This window comes from Pelophylax lessonae (genome assembly GCF_965119305.1).
Source record: "Pelophylax lessonae genome assembly, chromosome: 4".
NCBI classification, from domain to species: Eukaryota; Metazoa; Chordata; class Amphibia; order Anura; family Ranidae; genus Pelophylax; species Pelophylax lessonae.
In genome coordinates this window covers 190,104,021-190,116,883 of record NC_138771.1, presented here as the reverse complement: position 1 = coordinate 190,116,883, position 12,863 = coordinate 190,104,021, and the positions used below count along the sequence as shown (strand labels likewise).

General features: G+C 38.7%; 1 protein-coding gene across 3 annotated transcripts in view; it reads left to right on the top strand.

Annotated features, from left to right (window-relative positions):
• CCDC146 (coiled-coil domain containing 146) overlaps positions 1-12,863 on the top strand; it is a gene marked incomplete at its 3' end in the record, with an annotated part of 155,861 nt that overhangs the window by 140,831 nt on the left and 2,167 nt on the right. For all 3 annotated transcript variants that reach the window (XM_082255151.1, XM_082255149.1, XM_082255150.1), the window contains exons 14-17: positions 1,248-1,472; positions 5,287-5,515; positions 10,990-11,118; positions 12,505-12,642. In XM_082255151.1, coding sequence (XP_082111277.1) covers positions 1,248-1,472; positions 5,287-5,515; positions 10,990-11,118; positions 12,505-12,642 — 721 coding nt within the window. The remainder of the gene's footprint in view (positions 1-1,247; positions 1,473-5,286; positions 5,516-10,989; positions 11,119-12,504; positions 12,643-12,863) is intronic.

Here is a 12,863-nt window from a genome sequence, read left to right as displayed (position 1 = left end):
CATCTATGGGAAATCTTGGTCAAATTGACATGGCACTGCTCCTGGTTTTTACATTTAACATTGGCATCTATGGGAAATCTTGGTCAAATTGACATGGCACTGCTCCCGAACCATAAGTGACAGGGACACCAAACTTTGGGAGCACGTTAAGGGGACTACAACATGGTAGATTACCTAGGCAAGCTGGCTGACCCCAAAATCGGATATGTTGTAGTACTGGGTCCCCACTCCCAAGTTTGGGGTCGCTGTAACTTATGGTTCGGGAGCAGTGCCATGTCAAGCTAACCAAGATTTCCCATAGATGCCGATGTTAAAAACCGGGAGCAGTGCTATGTCAAGCTGACCAAAATTTCCCATAGATGCCAATGTGTCCCTACTCCTGAGTGTACATAAAGTGAAGTATGCCTGTAAAGTGGTTTAAGGCACTAAGGATGCTCTGATGTTTCAGGCAAATGGCCTCAAAATACTAAAGCAAAATCATCAGCACAACATCATTGTCAGAAGGCAATATAATCAGAGATGCAAATGTAGGCATTTTATATACTGATAAAAAAATAATAATTTCATTTTATACAAAATATTAAATTATAAATTAATTCCCCTTAATAAAAACAGATCACCCAAGTAAATCTAAATGACAACCCTGAAAGGTTCAAAATACATTGATATACTGAGTGCGGCTTAAGCCTTCCAGAACAATGTACAGTCTATGCATTTCGTCCTCAAGGGTTTACTAGGACTATTATAAAGACATCAGAATACTGTAATCTATACAGATAGATTTATTCCCAACTCTGGTAACAAATATCCGAATAAGGGCATCAATAAGCGGGACTGGTCACGGCTAAAAATGACCATACTGCAAATTTAGAAACTGTGGCCATGAAGATATAAAATTTAGACCAGTTTTACCAAAATGAACCTTATTGCGTTCACTGAATTTTTTAAGAAAGTGAAGCTGTTATACGTAGAGTAAAATCAGCAACCCTGCTGAGTGGACCTTCCTTGCCCTTTCTTTAGCCCAGTAATAAATATTAAAGAATATCTGTAATTGTTTTTAAATAACTGCATCTTATTCAGGCATATGCTACACAACTGAAGTGCAAGCTTCTGTATGGTCTCAACTTTGCATTATAGCTTTGTCAGATGGCTATTTTCTAAAGTCATGTAATAGATCCATTTCTATTATTACTAATTTTAAATGTAATAAGGAAGTTTAAGGTAAATCTTTTAATTTTGTGACACAGACAACTACAAAAGGCTATGTTGAAACAGTCCAATAACCACATGATCAGAGACAGTCTTCGGAAAGATAAGAGCAGAATTACTGTTATTCTTCAGGAAATGAAAGAAATCAGAGAACAAAAGAAAATGGAGATTGGCAGACTTACAAATATGATTAACCAAGCAGAGGAGGATATGGTTCGTCTTCGCAAAAAGTATGAAACAGCGGTGCAAAACAGGAATGAGAGGTGACTATGGTGGCTTTTATGACACAATTTGTTGTGCATTTCATTATAAATTATTGCAAAAAGTGACAGCAATTCACACAGGGCTTCTGATCAATATTGCAGTATATTGTCTAGTTTCTCAAAAAGGCAAAATTCACTTAGCTATAATGATCGCTTTCTGGTGTTAAGACCATTATTTTCAGCAGTGACAGCTGAGGGCTGGAAACAGTGACATGGCTGAAAATAACGATCTACATCGCAAAAACATCTGTATTTTAGTAAATGGAGTCTATACTGTTTGTACTTGTAATTTACAAAGACAGTATAAGGCCCCTTTCAAACAGGCGGAACGTTCAGATCCGCCTGTCAGTTTTTTTGGCAGATCTAAACAGTCCCCCCATGCATTCCTATGGGGCATCGGATGTCAGCGGAGACATGTCCGCTGACATCCGACATGTCAAATCTGGACGGATGGAAACCCTATTTTCCATCCGTCCAGCGGATCGGATGGGATTAGATGAGAACAGACCGACGGTCCGTTCCCATCCGATTTCCCCCATAGAGATGCATAGGGAACTGGCAGCTGTGTCTCCGCACACATCGTGGAGACACAGCTGTCATCCTCCTGCTCAGTCGTTCCCCAGGTTTTCCAATGAAACCATTCATATATGTGCGACTTAACCCCCTTCCTGACCAAGACATTTTTTGCAATACGGCACTGCATTGATTTACCTGACAATTGCGCGGTTGTGCGATGCTGTACCAAAATAAAATTGATGTGCTTTTTTCATTCCCACAAATAGAGCTTTCTTTTGGTGGTATATGATCACCTCTGTGGCTTTTATTCTTTGCACTATAAACAAAAAAAGACCGACAATTTTGAAGAAAAAAAAATATTATATTATATTATAATATAATATACAGTGCCTTGCAAAAGTATTCGGCCCCCTTGAACTTTGCGACCTTTTGCCACATTTCAGGCTTCAGAGATATAAAACTGTATTTTTTTGTGAAGAATCAACAACAAGTGGGACACAATCATGAAGTGGAACAAAATTTATTGGATATTTCAAACTTTGTTAAATAAAAAACTGAAAAATTGGGCGTGCAAAATTATTCAGTCCCTTTACTTTCAGTGCAGAAAACTCTCTCCAGAAGTTCAGTGAGGATCTCTGAATGATCCAATGTTGACCTAAATGACTAATGATGATAAATAGAATCCACCTGTGTGTAATCAAGTCTCCGTATAAATGCACCTGCACTGTGATAGTCTCAGAGGTCCGTTTAAAGCCCAGAGAGCATCATAAAGAACAAGGAACACACCAGGCAGGTCCGAGATACTGTTGTGGAGAAGTTTAAAGCCGGATTTGGATACAAAAAGATTTCCCAAGCTTTAAACATCCCAAGGAGCACTGTGCAAGCGATAATATTGAAATGGGAGTATCAGACCACTGCAAATCTACGAAGACCTGACTGTCCCTCTAAACTTTCAGCTCATACAAGGAGAAGACTGATCAGAGATGCAGCCAAGAGGCCCATGGTCACTCTGGATGAACTGCAGAGATCTACAGCTGAGGTGGGAGACTCTGTCCATAGGACAACAATCAGTCGTATACTGCACAAATCTGGCCTTTATGTAAGAGTGGCAAGAAGAAAGCCATTTCTTAAAGATATCCATAAAAAGTGTTGTTTAAAGTTTGCCACAAGCCACCTGGGAGACACACCAAACATGTGGAAGAAGGTGCTCTGGTCAGATGAAACCAAAATCAAACTTTTTGGCAACAATGCAGAACGTTATGATTGGCTTAAAAGCAACACAGCTCATCACCCTGAACACACCATCCCCACTGTCAAACATGGTGGTGGCAGCATCATGGTTTGGGCCTGCTTTTCTTCAGCAGGGACAGGGAAGATTGTTAAAATTAATGGGAAGATGGATGGAGCCAAATACAGGACCATTCTGGAAGAAAACCTGATGGAGTCTGCAAAAGACCTGAGACTGGGACGGAGATTTGTCTTCCAACAAGACAATGATCCAAAACCTAAAGCAAAATCTACAATGGAATGGTTCACAAATAAACATATCCAGGTGTTAGAATGGCCAAGTCAAAGTCCAGACCTGAATCCAATTGAGAATCTGTGGAAAGAACTGAAAACTGCTGTTCACAAACTCTCTCCATCCAACCTCACTGAGCTCGAGCTGTTTTGCAAGGAGGAATTGGCAAAATTTTCAGTCTCTCGATGTGCAAAACTGATGGAGACATACCCCAAGCGACTTACAGCTGTAATCGCAGCAAAAGGTGGCGCTACAAAGTATTAACTTAAGGGGGCTGAATAATTTTGCACGCCCATTTTTCAGTTTTTTATTTGTTAAAAAAGTTTGAAATATCCAATACATTTCGTTCCACTTCATGATTGTGTGCCACTTTGTTGTTGATTCTTCACAAAAAATTACAGTTTTATATCTTTATGTTTGAAGCCTGAAATGTGGCAAAAGGTCAAAAAGTTCAAGGGGGCCGAATACTTTCGCAAAGCACTGTATATATATATATATTTTTTTTTCGGCTATCAAAAAAATGTAAATAAAAAAAAAATCACATTTCTTTCACATCAGTTTAGGCCAATATGTATTCTGCTACGTTTTTGGTAAAAAAAAAAATCCCAATAAGTGTATATTGATTGGTTTGCGAAGAAAAGTTTTCACATCTGCAAACCAAGGGATAGATTTATGGACTTTTTATTTTTTTTCTATTACTGTTGGCGATCAGCAATTTTTAGCGGGCCTTTGACATTGCAGTGGAAAAATCGGACACTTTTTGGGGACCAGTGACACCAATACAGTGATCAGTGCTAAAGAAATGCATTGTCACTGTAGAAATGACACTGGCAGGGAAGGGGTTAACACCAGGGGCGATTAAAGGGTTAGGTATGCTCCTAGGGAGTGTTTTCTAACTGTAGGGGGGGGAATAGATGCACTAGAGGAAAACAGAGATCTGTGTTTTTGCTTAGCAGAAACACAAGATCTCCATTTTCCTTTTATGAGAGAAGAGCAGTCTGCCTTGTTTACATAGGCAGACCGCCATTCTGCCTCTCCTCAGAATGATCGCCAGGTCCCGCTGTCCATTCACAGAGGGAGCGGGGCTCTGGCGGCACGCTCCCCTCAGATCTTGTGCACAAAATTATGTACACGTACGTGATTTTGCGCAGACGGGCTACCTGCGGCAGGCAGTCTGGAAGTGGTTAAAGTTGCAGCGACCTGAATGTTATACAATGCAACAGTTGTTCATTATCACTGGTCAAAGCCATAGTCATATTCAAGTCGCACTCATCCAAAGTTGAGTCAAAGTTGCACTCCTACTTTGGAGTTGTACAAGTATAAATGGGGTCTAAAGGAGTGCAGACTCCATTAGAGAGCACTGCAAAGCTAATTTCAGTGCATCACAAAGCATGCACTGCTGTTTGGTGACATACAATGCCATCCAGTGCAGTAAAGAAAAATGCAGACATGCTGTATTTTTCTGCACCGCACTGCATCACACAAGCATTGTGGTGTGAATGGGCACATAGAAAAGAATAGTTTTTTTAAGTGCCCTGACAGTGACCTGCATTTATCCAGTGCAGAAAAAAAAAAACAGTCCATCACTGATCATGTGAATTGGTGGATTTTTGTTTTGGGATACAAAGCAGTCAATCAGATTCAAAATGTATGGTTTGAATCTGAAACTTTCAATTGAATTGGCGGCTTTAAGGCGATCACACCAGTTCCTAATGTTTACTGTCATTCAAGATGTCCAAGATATATCCCATTGTAAAAAGATTTCTTTCTACCTGTTAGGGGGGTTCAGTTAATTGAGCGAGAGGAAGAGGTCTGCATCTTCTATGAAAAAATAAATGCTCAAGAAATGATACTTCAGAAGGGAGATATCAGTTTGATGGAACAAGATGAAAAGATCCGTTTCCTAGGGATGAAGGCTGCTGAAAAGAAGAGACAGATTGAACAAGTCAAGAAAGAGTTACCAAATAAGAGGAATCTGGAATCAGATCTAGTGATCCTTCAGATCCAGGTCAGTGGGACCAGTCTTTAGACCTTTTCCATTTCTCGTATTTGAGAAGACCTTTTCTCAAATACGAGAAATGCTGTGGGTCAGAGGTCACTTAAAAATGGACTTAAGGTTTTCATGTTGGCTACCTACATCACACAGTTGTATGCGTTTTTTTTTTTTTTTGAGGGGGTGGAGAGTGAGGTCAGGATAGTGCCGGCTGGTCAAACTCAACAGTGGGACAAACAGAGGGTTAAAAGCCCATTCACATGGGTTTGTTGTGGTAACACGTGTTACATCAACAAACCATTACATGCACCAGTGCATTACAATGATATTCATTTTAATGCTGTATGGGAATGCACATAGATTGCAGTCTACCATAATGCACAGCAAAAACACGGTCATGCATTTTTGGGTGTTGCATCGCATAAAATGGTGTATTTTGATTTTTTGGTTGTCAAATTTTATTAAATTTCAACAATTTATACAAGCAGATTCAGTTGCAACAATAAAGAAGCAACATCATAAAGTACGGGTATGGAAATAACTACAAGATACAAAGTAATTTAATGTATATTATACAGTACAAAAATAGGCATAGTGAATAGAAAAATTTGTTATTAAAAATAATATTTGGGAAGGATCGAAACCCAGTATGATAAAAGGCGAAAAATGTAATTTAAGCAAGAGATTATTAATCTTCGAAAGTCATGTATAGCATAAATATGGAAAATGCCATGAAAGAACTGACTAAGATTTGGGACCTTTTACAGTTCAAAAATATAATGTTACAGATATAGAATAGGAACAAATGTTGCTAGGTGAACCACGAGGGAGAAGTATTTTAGATTTATTTATTTTTTTCAAATTATTTACAAAAGTGGAAAAGGCATACAATATTGTTAGGAACATTGATACAACACCAAACTTCAAGATACATAAAGATAATTAGAATGTACATGAGAAAGACAAGAGGTAAGCCAGAAAGCCATCTTGAAAACGATCACTTGAAGTAACCACATTCTAGGACAATAGGATCCGTGGTTATGGCGCAATTACGCTATGTTGTTGGGACCCATTGTGCCTAGTAGCACAACAGAAGCTGGTAGAGTGCCATGCCCCGGGGCCGATCTCCATCCCCACCGGCATCGGTCACATGTTTTTTATTTATTTTTTAACATTTTGGTGCTTTGCCAGCCAAATTACCAAATTATTTTAATGATCTTCCTTAACAGAACATGCACTAATGCAATGTACCAGGACTCCAATCTGTAAATGGACCCCAACTTTTCAAAAAAGCCACATTTTGTCTACTTGGAGCTGGTACTTAATTCCAGAAAAAGATTATGGTACTTTGGAAATCAACAGTATAGTAAAAATTGCAAATAATATTTATTTCCAGAGAAAGGGCCAAAAATATTTCCTCAAGTATTTAGCTCTAAAATTATAAAAGGGAATGCAAGTTATCAACTGAAACAACTGGGGCACATTTATTTGTTTTTATACTAAGGGTTGCAAAGAAGGAATGAGAGACCTCAATGTAGCCCTTAAAAATGCCAGTTTGACAAAATATACAGTAATGAAGGGTATTTATAACCCCCATTAGCTTTTTTTTTTTACTGCATGTAAACCAACTGGAAAAAAGTCTCCTTTGTTTCCTGTCCTGGAGCCACACCAGAAAATTATAGTAAATCTCACCAAAGTTAGGGGAATCCCCAACTTAGATAGTTAACAAAACAGTTGTCCACATTTAATGATTTACCCTCACCTCTTGCTCTGGTGAAACCTCTAAAATGTTGGTTTAGGCTCACTTTCTGTCTTGAGGACATCAGTAATCACTGTATATAAAGAAGTAAATCTCCACAGTAAGGGCACAAATGGCAAAAAAAAAAAAATTGGGGGGGGGGGATATTCCTCCCACTGATACCAACAGTAGGGTTCCATTTCTTCCACTATCACCAACAATAGGGCTTTGTTCCTCTTCCTTCTAACCAAAGGTATAAGGTAATTTTTACTCAATAACCACCACCCTTGGGGCGTTTTTCACTCCCGCTAACGTTAGAGCAGTTTCTACTCATACTGGCAACAATCAGGACAGTGAACTGATCCTTGGCTTAGAAACTTTGAGGACCCCTACTTTAGAATATTGACCAGAGCACCTAAACAACTTTTAAAGTATACAGTATCTAAAAGCAAAACATTATCTATTTTATTTATTGAAGTACAGGAGGGTTAAAACTGCTTTTTTGTGGCAATTTGTATCTCATTAGGGAGATTTCACTTCCTGTTCTGTAAACTCGACAGGAAAAGAGCGTATACATTTCCAATGTGAGGGGTATCCCCTCCTAGACAATTTTTAGGGAAACAAGATTTCCTGTTCCATTGTCTTAACATTTTGGGTTTACCATCACCTTTATTTCTGGTGGCACTGGTGATCGGGACAGTTCGAGAGCGAATCATCTCCCCAATAGGGACAAAGGCAGCAATTAACACCTGACCACTCTATCCAAATCTAAAAAGGTTTTGCCCATTATATATTTTAAATTGATAAACAAACATACTTGAAATTTAAAATTAGGATCTTCGGGTTTGCTTATCTCCATACAGACATATAAATACCCTGGCACTCTTGTCGATTTGACTTCTAGTTTCCTTGCTGCCATTCTGAACTCTGTAGATTACGTTTAAAACCGTTCAGGAATAGGCATTCAAATAAAGAATGATTGTAAGTAGATTGGACACATTTTCTTCCGCTCTCCTTTTTAAACTCTCTTTCTATTTCAGTATGAAAGAGAGGACATTGACTGAACATTCCCTCTAAAGATAAAAAATACTATTAGACAAAAACCATTCTGTGTTACATGTTCTTCCTATGAATATTTCCACACTTATTAGGCTTCTTGCCATTTAAATTTTCAAAGAAAACATGTCAAACTTAGCTGGCTCTTTAACAATATGCATTGAGGCTTATTTACAAAGATTGTCAGAAAAATGGCTTTCCAAATTTTAGAAGTTTAAACTAGGAAACTGTAATGTCTACAAAAAAAAAAAAAAAGTGATAAGCAGACAAATTGGCAAAAAATAAAAAACCGGTGCAGAAAATGAATTATCATCATTATTATAATATTATTCTGCCTTGTTAAAATTGCATTCTGCAGAGGCCATCCTTTGAAAATATTGGGATATGCTTTGGCTTCCCACTGCCCTTCGCCTAGTGACACTTAGCTCAGTTCAGATTCATACCCTCCAAATGTGGAAAATCGGTCAAATTCTCTGCAGGCCTGATCGCACCCCATCTCACATTGTTACACCTCTTTCAATGCCCATTCCCCCCCCCCCCTCGGGACTTGATAACCTGAGACAGAAATCACAGATTTCTTGATATCCACCCTTATCTCCTAACTCTGGTTAGGATTTTGAGATCTGATACCCTCAGGTCCTCACACAATATTCCATAAGAGCAATATAGATATCTCCAACTCGGTCACTTTATTTCCCTGCCCCTCAGATCTCAGCCCACCCCGCACACATCGGCTCCATTTGATAGTCTTTGTAGGGCCCGACCCCAATCCCCTGGCCTTTTTTCACTGAATTATTCCTCAGTAATAAATCCCAGAAAGCCCCGACTGCAACACTACCATCTCCAATGGGAAAGCGAACTGGGGATGCGACTAGATCCGGAGGACTGGCAGATCATGACCTTGACACTAAGTGTTCCAAGAATGTGCTTATTTTGGAAAATGCCTACAAGATTCTGCATAGATAATCTTACAGGCTGGCTAGACTTGCAAGTTTTATCCTTGTGTACCCACTAAATTGTTTGAGGATGTTCACAGGTATGAACGATGACACACATCTGATGGTCTTGCCTGAAGATGTGAAGACTTTAGGTCAGGGTTTATGCCCTAATCTGCACCTTGCTTCATAACGACCTCAAACTGAATCCATACGAAGCCCTTCTCTGGAAGCCGATTGAAGAATTACTTCGCTCAGAGCGACAATTGGCATTACATCTTTTTACTGCAACTAAATTGACCATAGCAAGGGCTTGGAAAACCCCAATTCTTAGTTTTGAAGCGGTTAAAAACCGCATGAATGACATTATGGTCAGGGGAAAAACGAACAGCCATATTGTCAGACACCCATGAGAAACTTCTCCAGGTGTGGCAACCCTGGATTGCCCTTGCTCAGCCGTCTCGGTTTGACAGTGCTCTTTTGTCGCTCTAACAGCCGTGCATTGCGAATCCTTGGGACGACTGTTCTTTTCTTTCGCTCTTTTTCTAGCTCCTGTTCTCTTTCTTCTTTGTTTCCAGTTTTCGTATTCTTTGATCAGTTACTGAGATTGTCCAGGCACCAAGCATAAGCCTGGCCAAGATGGTTACGATATGCTCAATCTTTACTTTTGGTGCGGAAACAAGCCTTGAACATTGCACTTGAAATTGTTTGCATTTGTATTTGATATACAGTTTGATACGGATGTTGCCAACATCTATAAATTAACTTATATCTTCTATTTTCATACTGTATGGCTCAGTGCACTGGTTATGTGTGATTTTCATGCTCACACTTATTCATTGTTGAATGTAACTGTCCAATAGATGGCTCCATCTATTTGAAGAACAACAACAAAATCCCTTGTAAAAGAAAATAATGGGTTATGTCATGCTAAAGTTGGAGAATATGGGACATTTTTAGATAAATTATTTTTCTGGATTGTTTTCACAGTTGTTAAAATATGGCAGAAAATGGCATTAAGACCAGCGTTTTTAGGTAAAACCATTTGTTTGAATAGAAAACAAAACACGAATACGTTTCAAACTTTTATAGATGGGCACCTTTGTTTTTGATGGTCTGGCAGGAATACAGCAATGCTCCCAAAAATATATAGTTATTTGATTGCTAAGGATAATCTACCATGCTTCATTCTATAATAAAATGTATAAGTAGGTTTCTGACGAGTTATTAGTAGCCCATTTTTGATGAAAGAAGAGATTGCATACATACCAATTTATTTTTCATACTTGAATATGTCCCCCCAGTGATGTGTACTATGGATTAGTTTGGCATAAAGTTTGGCTAGCAGAGTTTACAATTTATTTAACTGGAGATTTGGACTACTGGTGGTTCTGAACTGGCATTCGGAAATAAAGTCTGAGAATTTGACATAATGCATCAGTGTGATGTGACAGAGGTGCTTTAAACAAACTCACATCTATCTAAAATTCCTGAGAATGAACACTAATGGGAACAAGGGTATTATTGGTTTATTGTAGTGAAATGGCCTAAAGCGATCTAATATAATAGTTCCCGACTTTCTGAAAAGGAATCATATAAAGCTATATTTGTAGAAGGGACCAATATTTGTAGAAGTGAAACAAAGCAACACACAATATATTTATGACTTTTTTCCATTTGCATTTATGTTGCATACAAGGTAATCTATTGCATTACTGAATACTTAAAGTCAATCATTTTTTTCCCTCTTTATTGAGCAGCTCTCCCAGTGTAACGACAGATTAAATGACCTGGAACAACAGGCAGAGGATCCAGAGAAAACAAGTAGGATTCGTTTGCTTGAAGGAAAGGACCCATCACAACAAGAGCTTTTGAAGAAAACAGAGGAGGTAGAGTTAAAATCAAAGCCGGTTTAATTCGATTCTCACTATAAATGTTCTGTAGTTACGTCATGTTTACCATGAAGGAAAATCTGGCAATGACAGCCTCCAGCATAGTTCACATTTTAAGAAAAGTTGCACTTTGCAAGGGAATTTTCCTTTTAGCTTGGTGAACAAATTGAATCTCTACTGACTTCCATCATCATGCCATCATGTGCAAGCAAAATGACTGCCTTTATTTCCTTACACATGATTGGATATTCTTTGCAAAGTGAGACACATTCACTGAGCTCTGGGGAAAATTCCCTTGCAAGGTGAACAGCCTATTTGCATTTTTGAAATGAAAAAGTCTCTCCCTACTCAAGTCATGGTCAGTGGGGGAAATGTTAGCAAGAATGACAGGTACAGTAAGCCCTTATTACTGCAAACCTATTACTAAATCAAACACTTATTTTATTGTGTTATTTTTCCCTTTTCTTTCACATAGTGATCCTGTCTGTAATATTTCCTGTCCTAGGCAGGTTTCCTCAAGCTGGCCAGGCATGGATCAAAGTTTGGTCGGTTCAGCAGGGACTGGCTGAATTTCTATGTATGGGCACCCTAGTTGGTCAGAAGTCAATCAATCAATCAACTTCTGTACAACCTCCCTGTGCCGGGTTTTTCCCAAATAATAGGGGTCGCCAGCTACAGCGGGCAACATTGATCATTGTGTTCTTACAGAGGGGGGTCTCATGAGAACACAATAGCACAAGGGAAGTGATTCCCCCAGTCACATTTAACCATGTGGATGTGGGAATTAGAACTTTTTTTTTTCTTTCAATTCACTGTTTGAAGAAAAGAAAATGTATGATGTATGACCTGCCTAATTTTGAATGCAAACATCTCTGCCTATTTTCAACTCCATAATCTGGAAGGGAGTTTTGTAGGAAAGGAAGGTAAAAACTTACTAGACTTCTGGCAGGTATTTTTTTTTTTGCATTTATTGAAAAACATATAGCAAAATGTTTTCAATGTCATATGTAACAGACCAAAAGAGCAAATGAGAAGTTAATGGTTAGTGCCTACACATGCTTTAAATTTTCTCAGCTTCAACCCATGCAGTTTTTAAAAACAGCAATATGCATTACAGCAGATACACAGCCTTGGACCTGCCCTAATACTGTATGTGCCAGAAATGTATATATATTATATATACACATACACACACACACACACACACTAGTGCTGTAGCGAAAATTCAGTTACCTAATTTGCTGCTCCTCTTTCTAGCCAATTATGGATGTAGCCTTTGTTTGCGCTCCAATGAAAAGTGATCATTCTAAGCTACTGTACTTCTTCCTGTAATGTCATTAGAGGAATAGGCATCTGATATATTTGAATGTTCATTCAATACAGCTTGAACTGCGCCTGGCTGAGAAGGAGGGACAGTTGCTGGAAAAGGATTTCCTCTACGAGCAAGTTTCTAAGCTATCAGATAGGATACGCATCAAAGCTGGAAATGGCAAAGAGGACACCCTGACTAGTGCTAAAAAGGTCTGTAATGATAAAGATCTGCCTTTTCCCAAGATTCAGATAGCACTGCACTTACACTGTAAATGTGTATGGATGAAAAAGCCCAATATATTAGCCCTAATCTGAGAAAGAGAAAAGTCTATCCATATTAACAAGCACTTTAGTGTTCCGAAGGTGAGGGCCAGACAAGCATGTTGTAATGTTGCCATACTGATTCATCCTCTTTTCTATCATTATTTTGA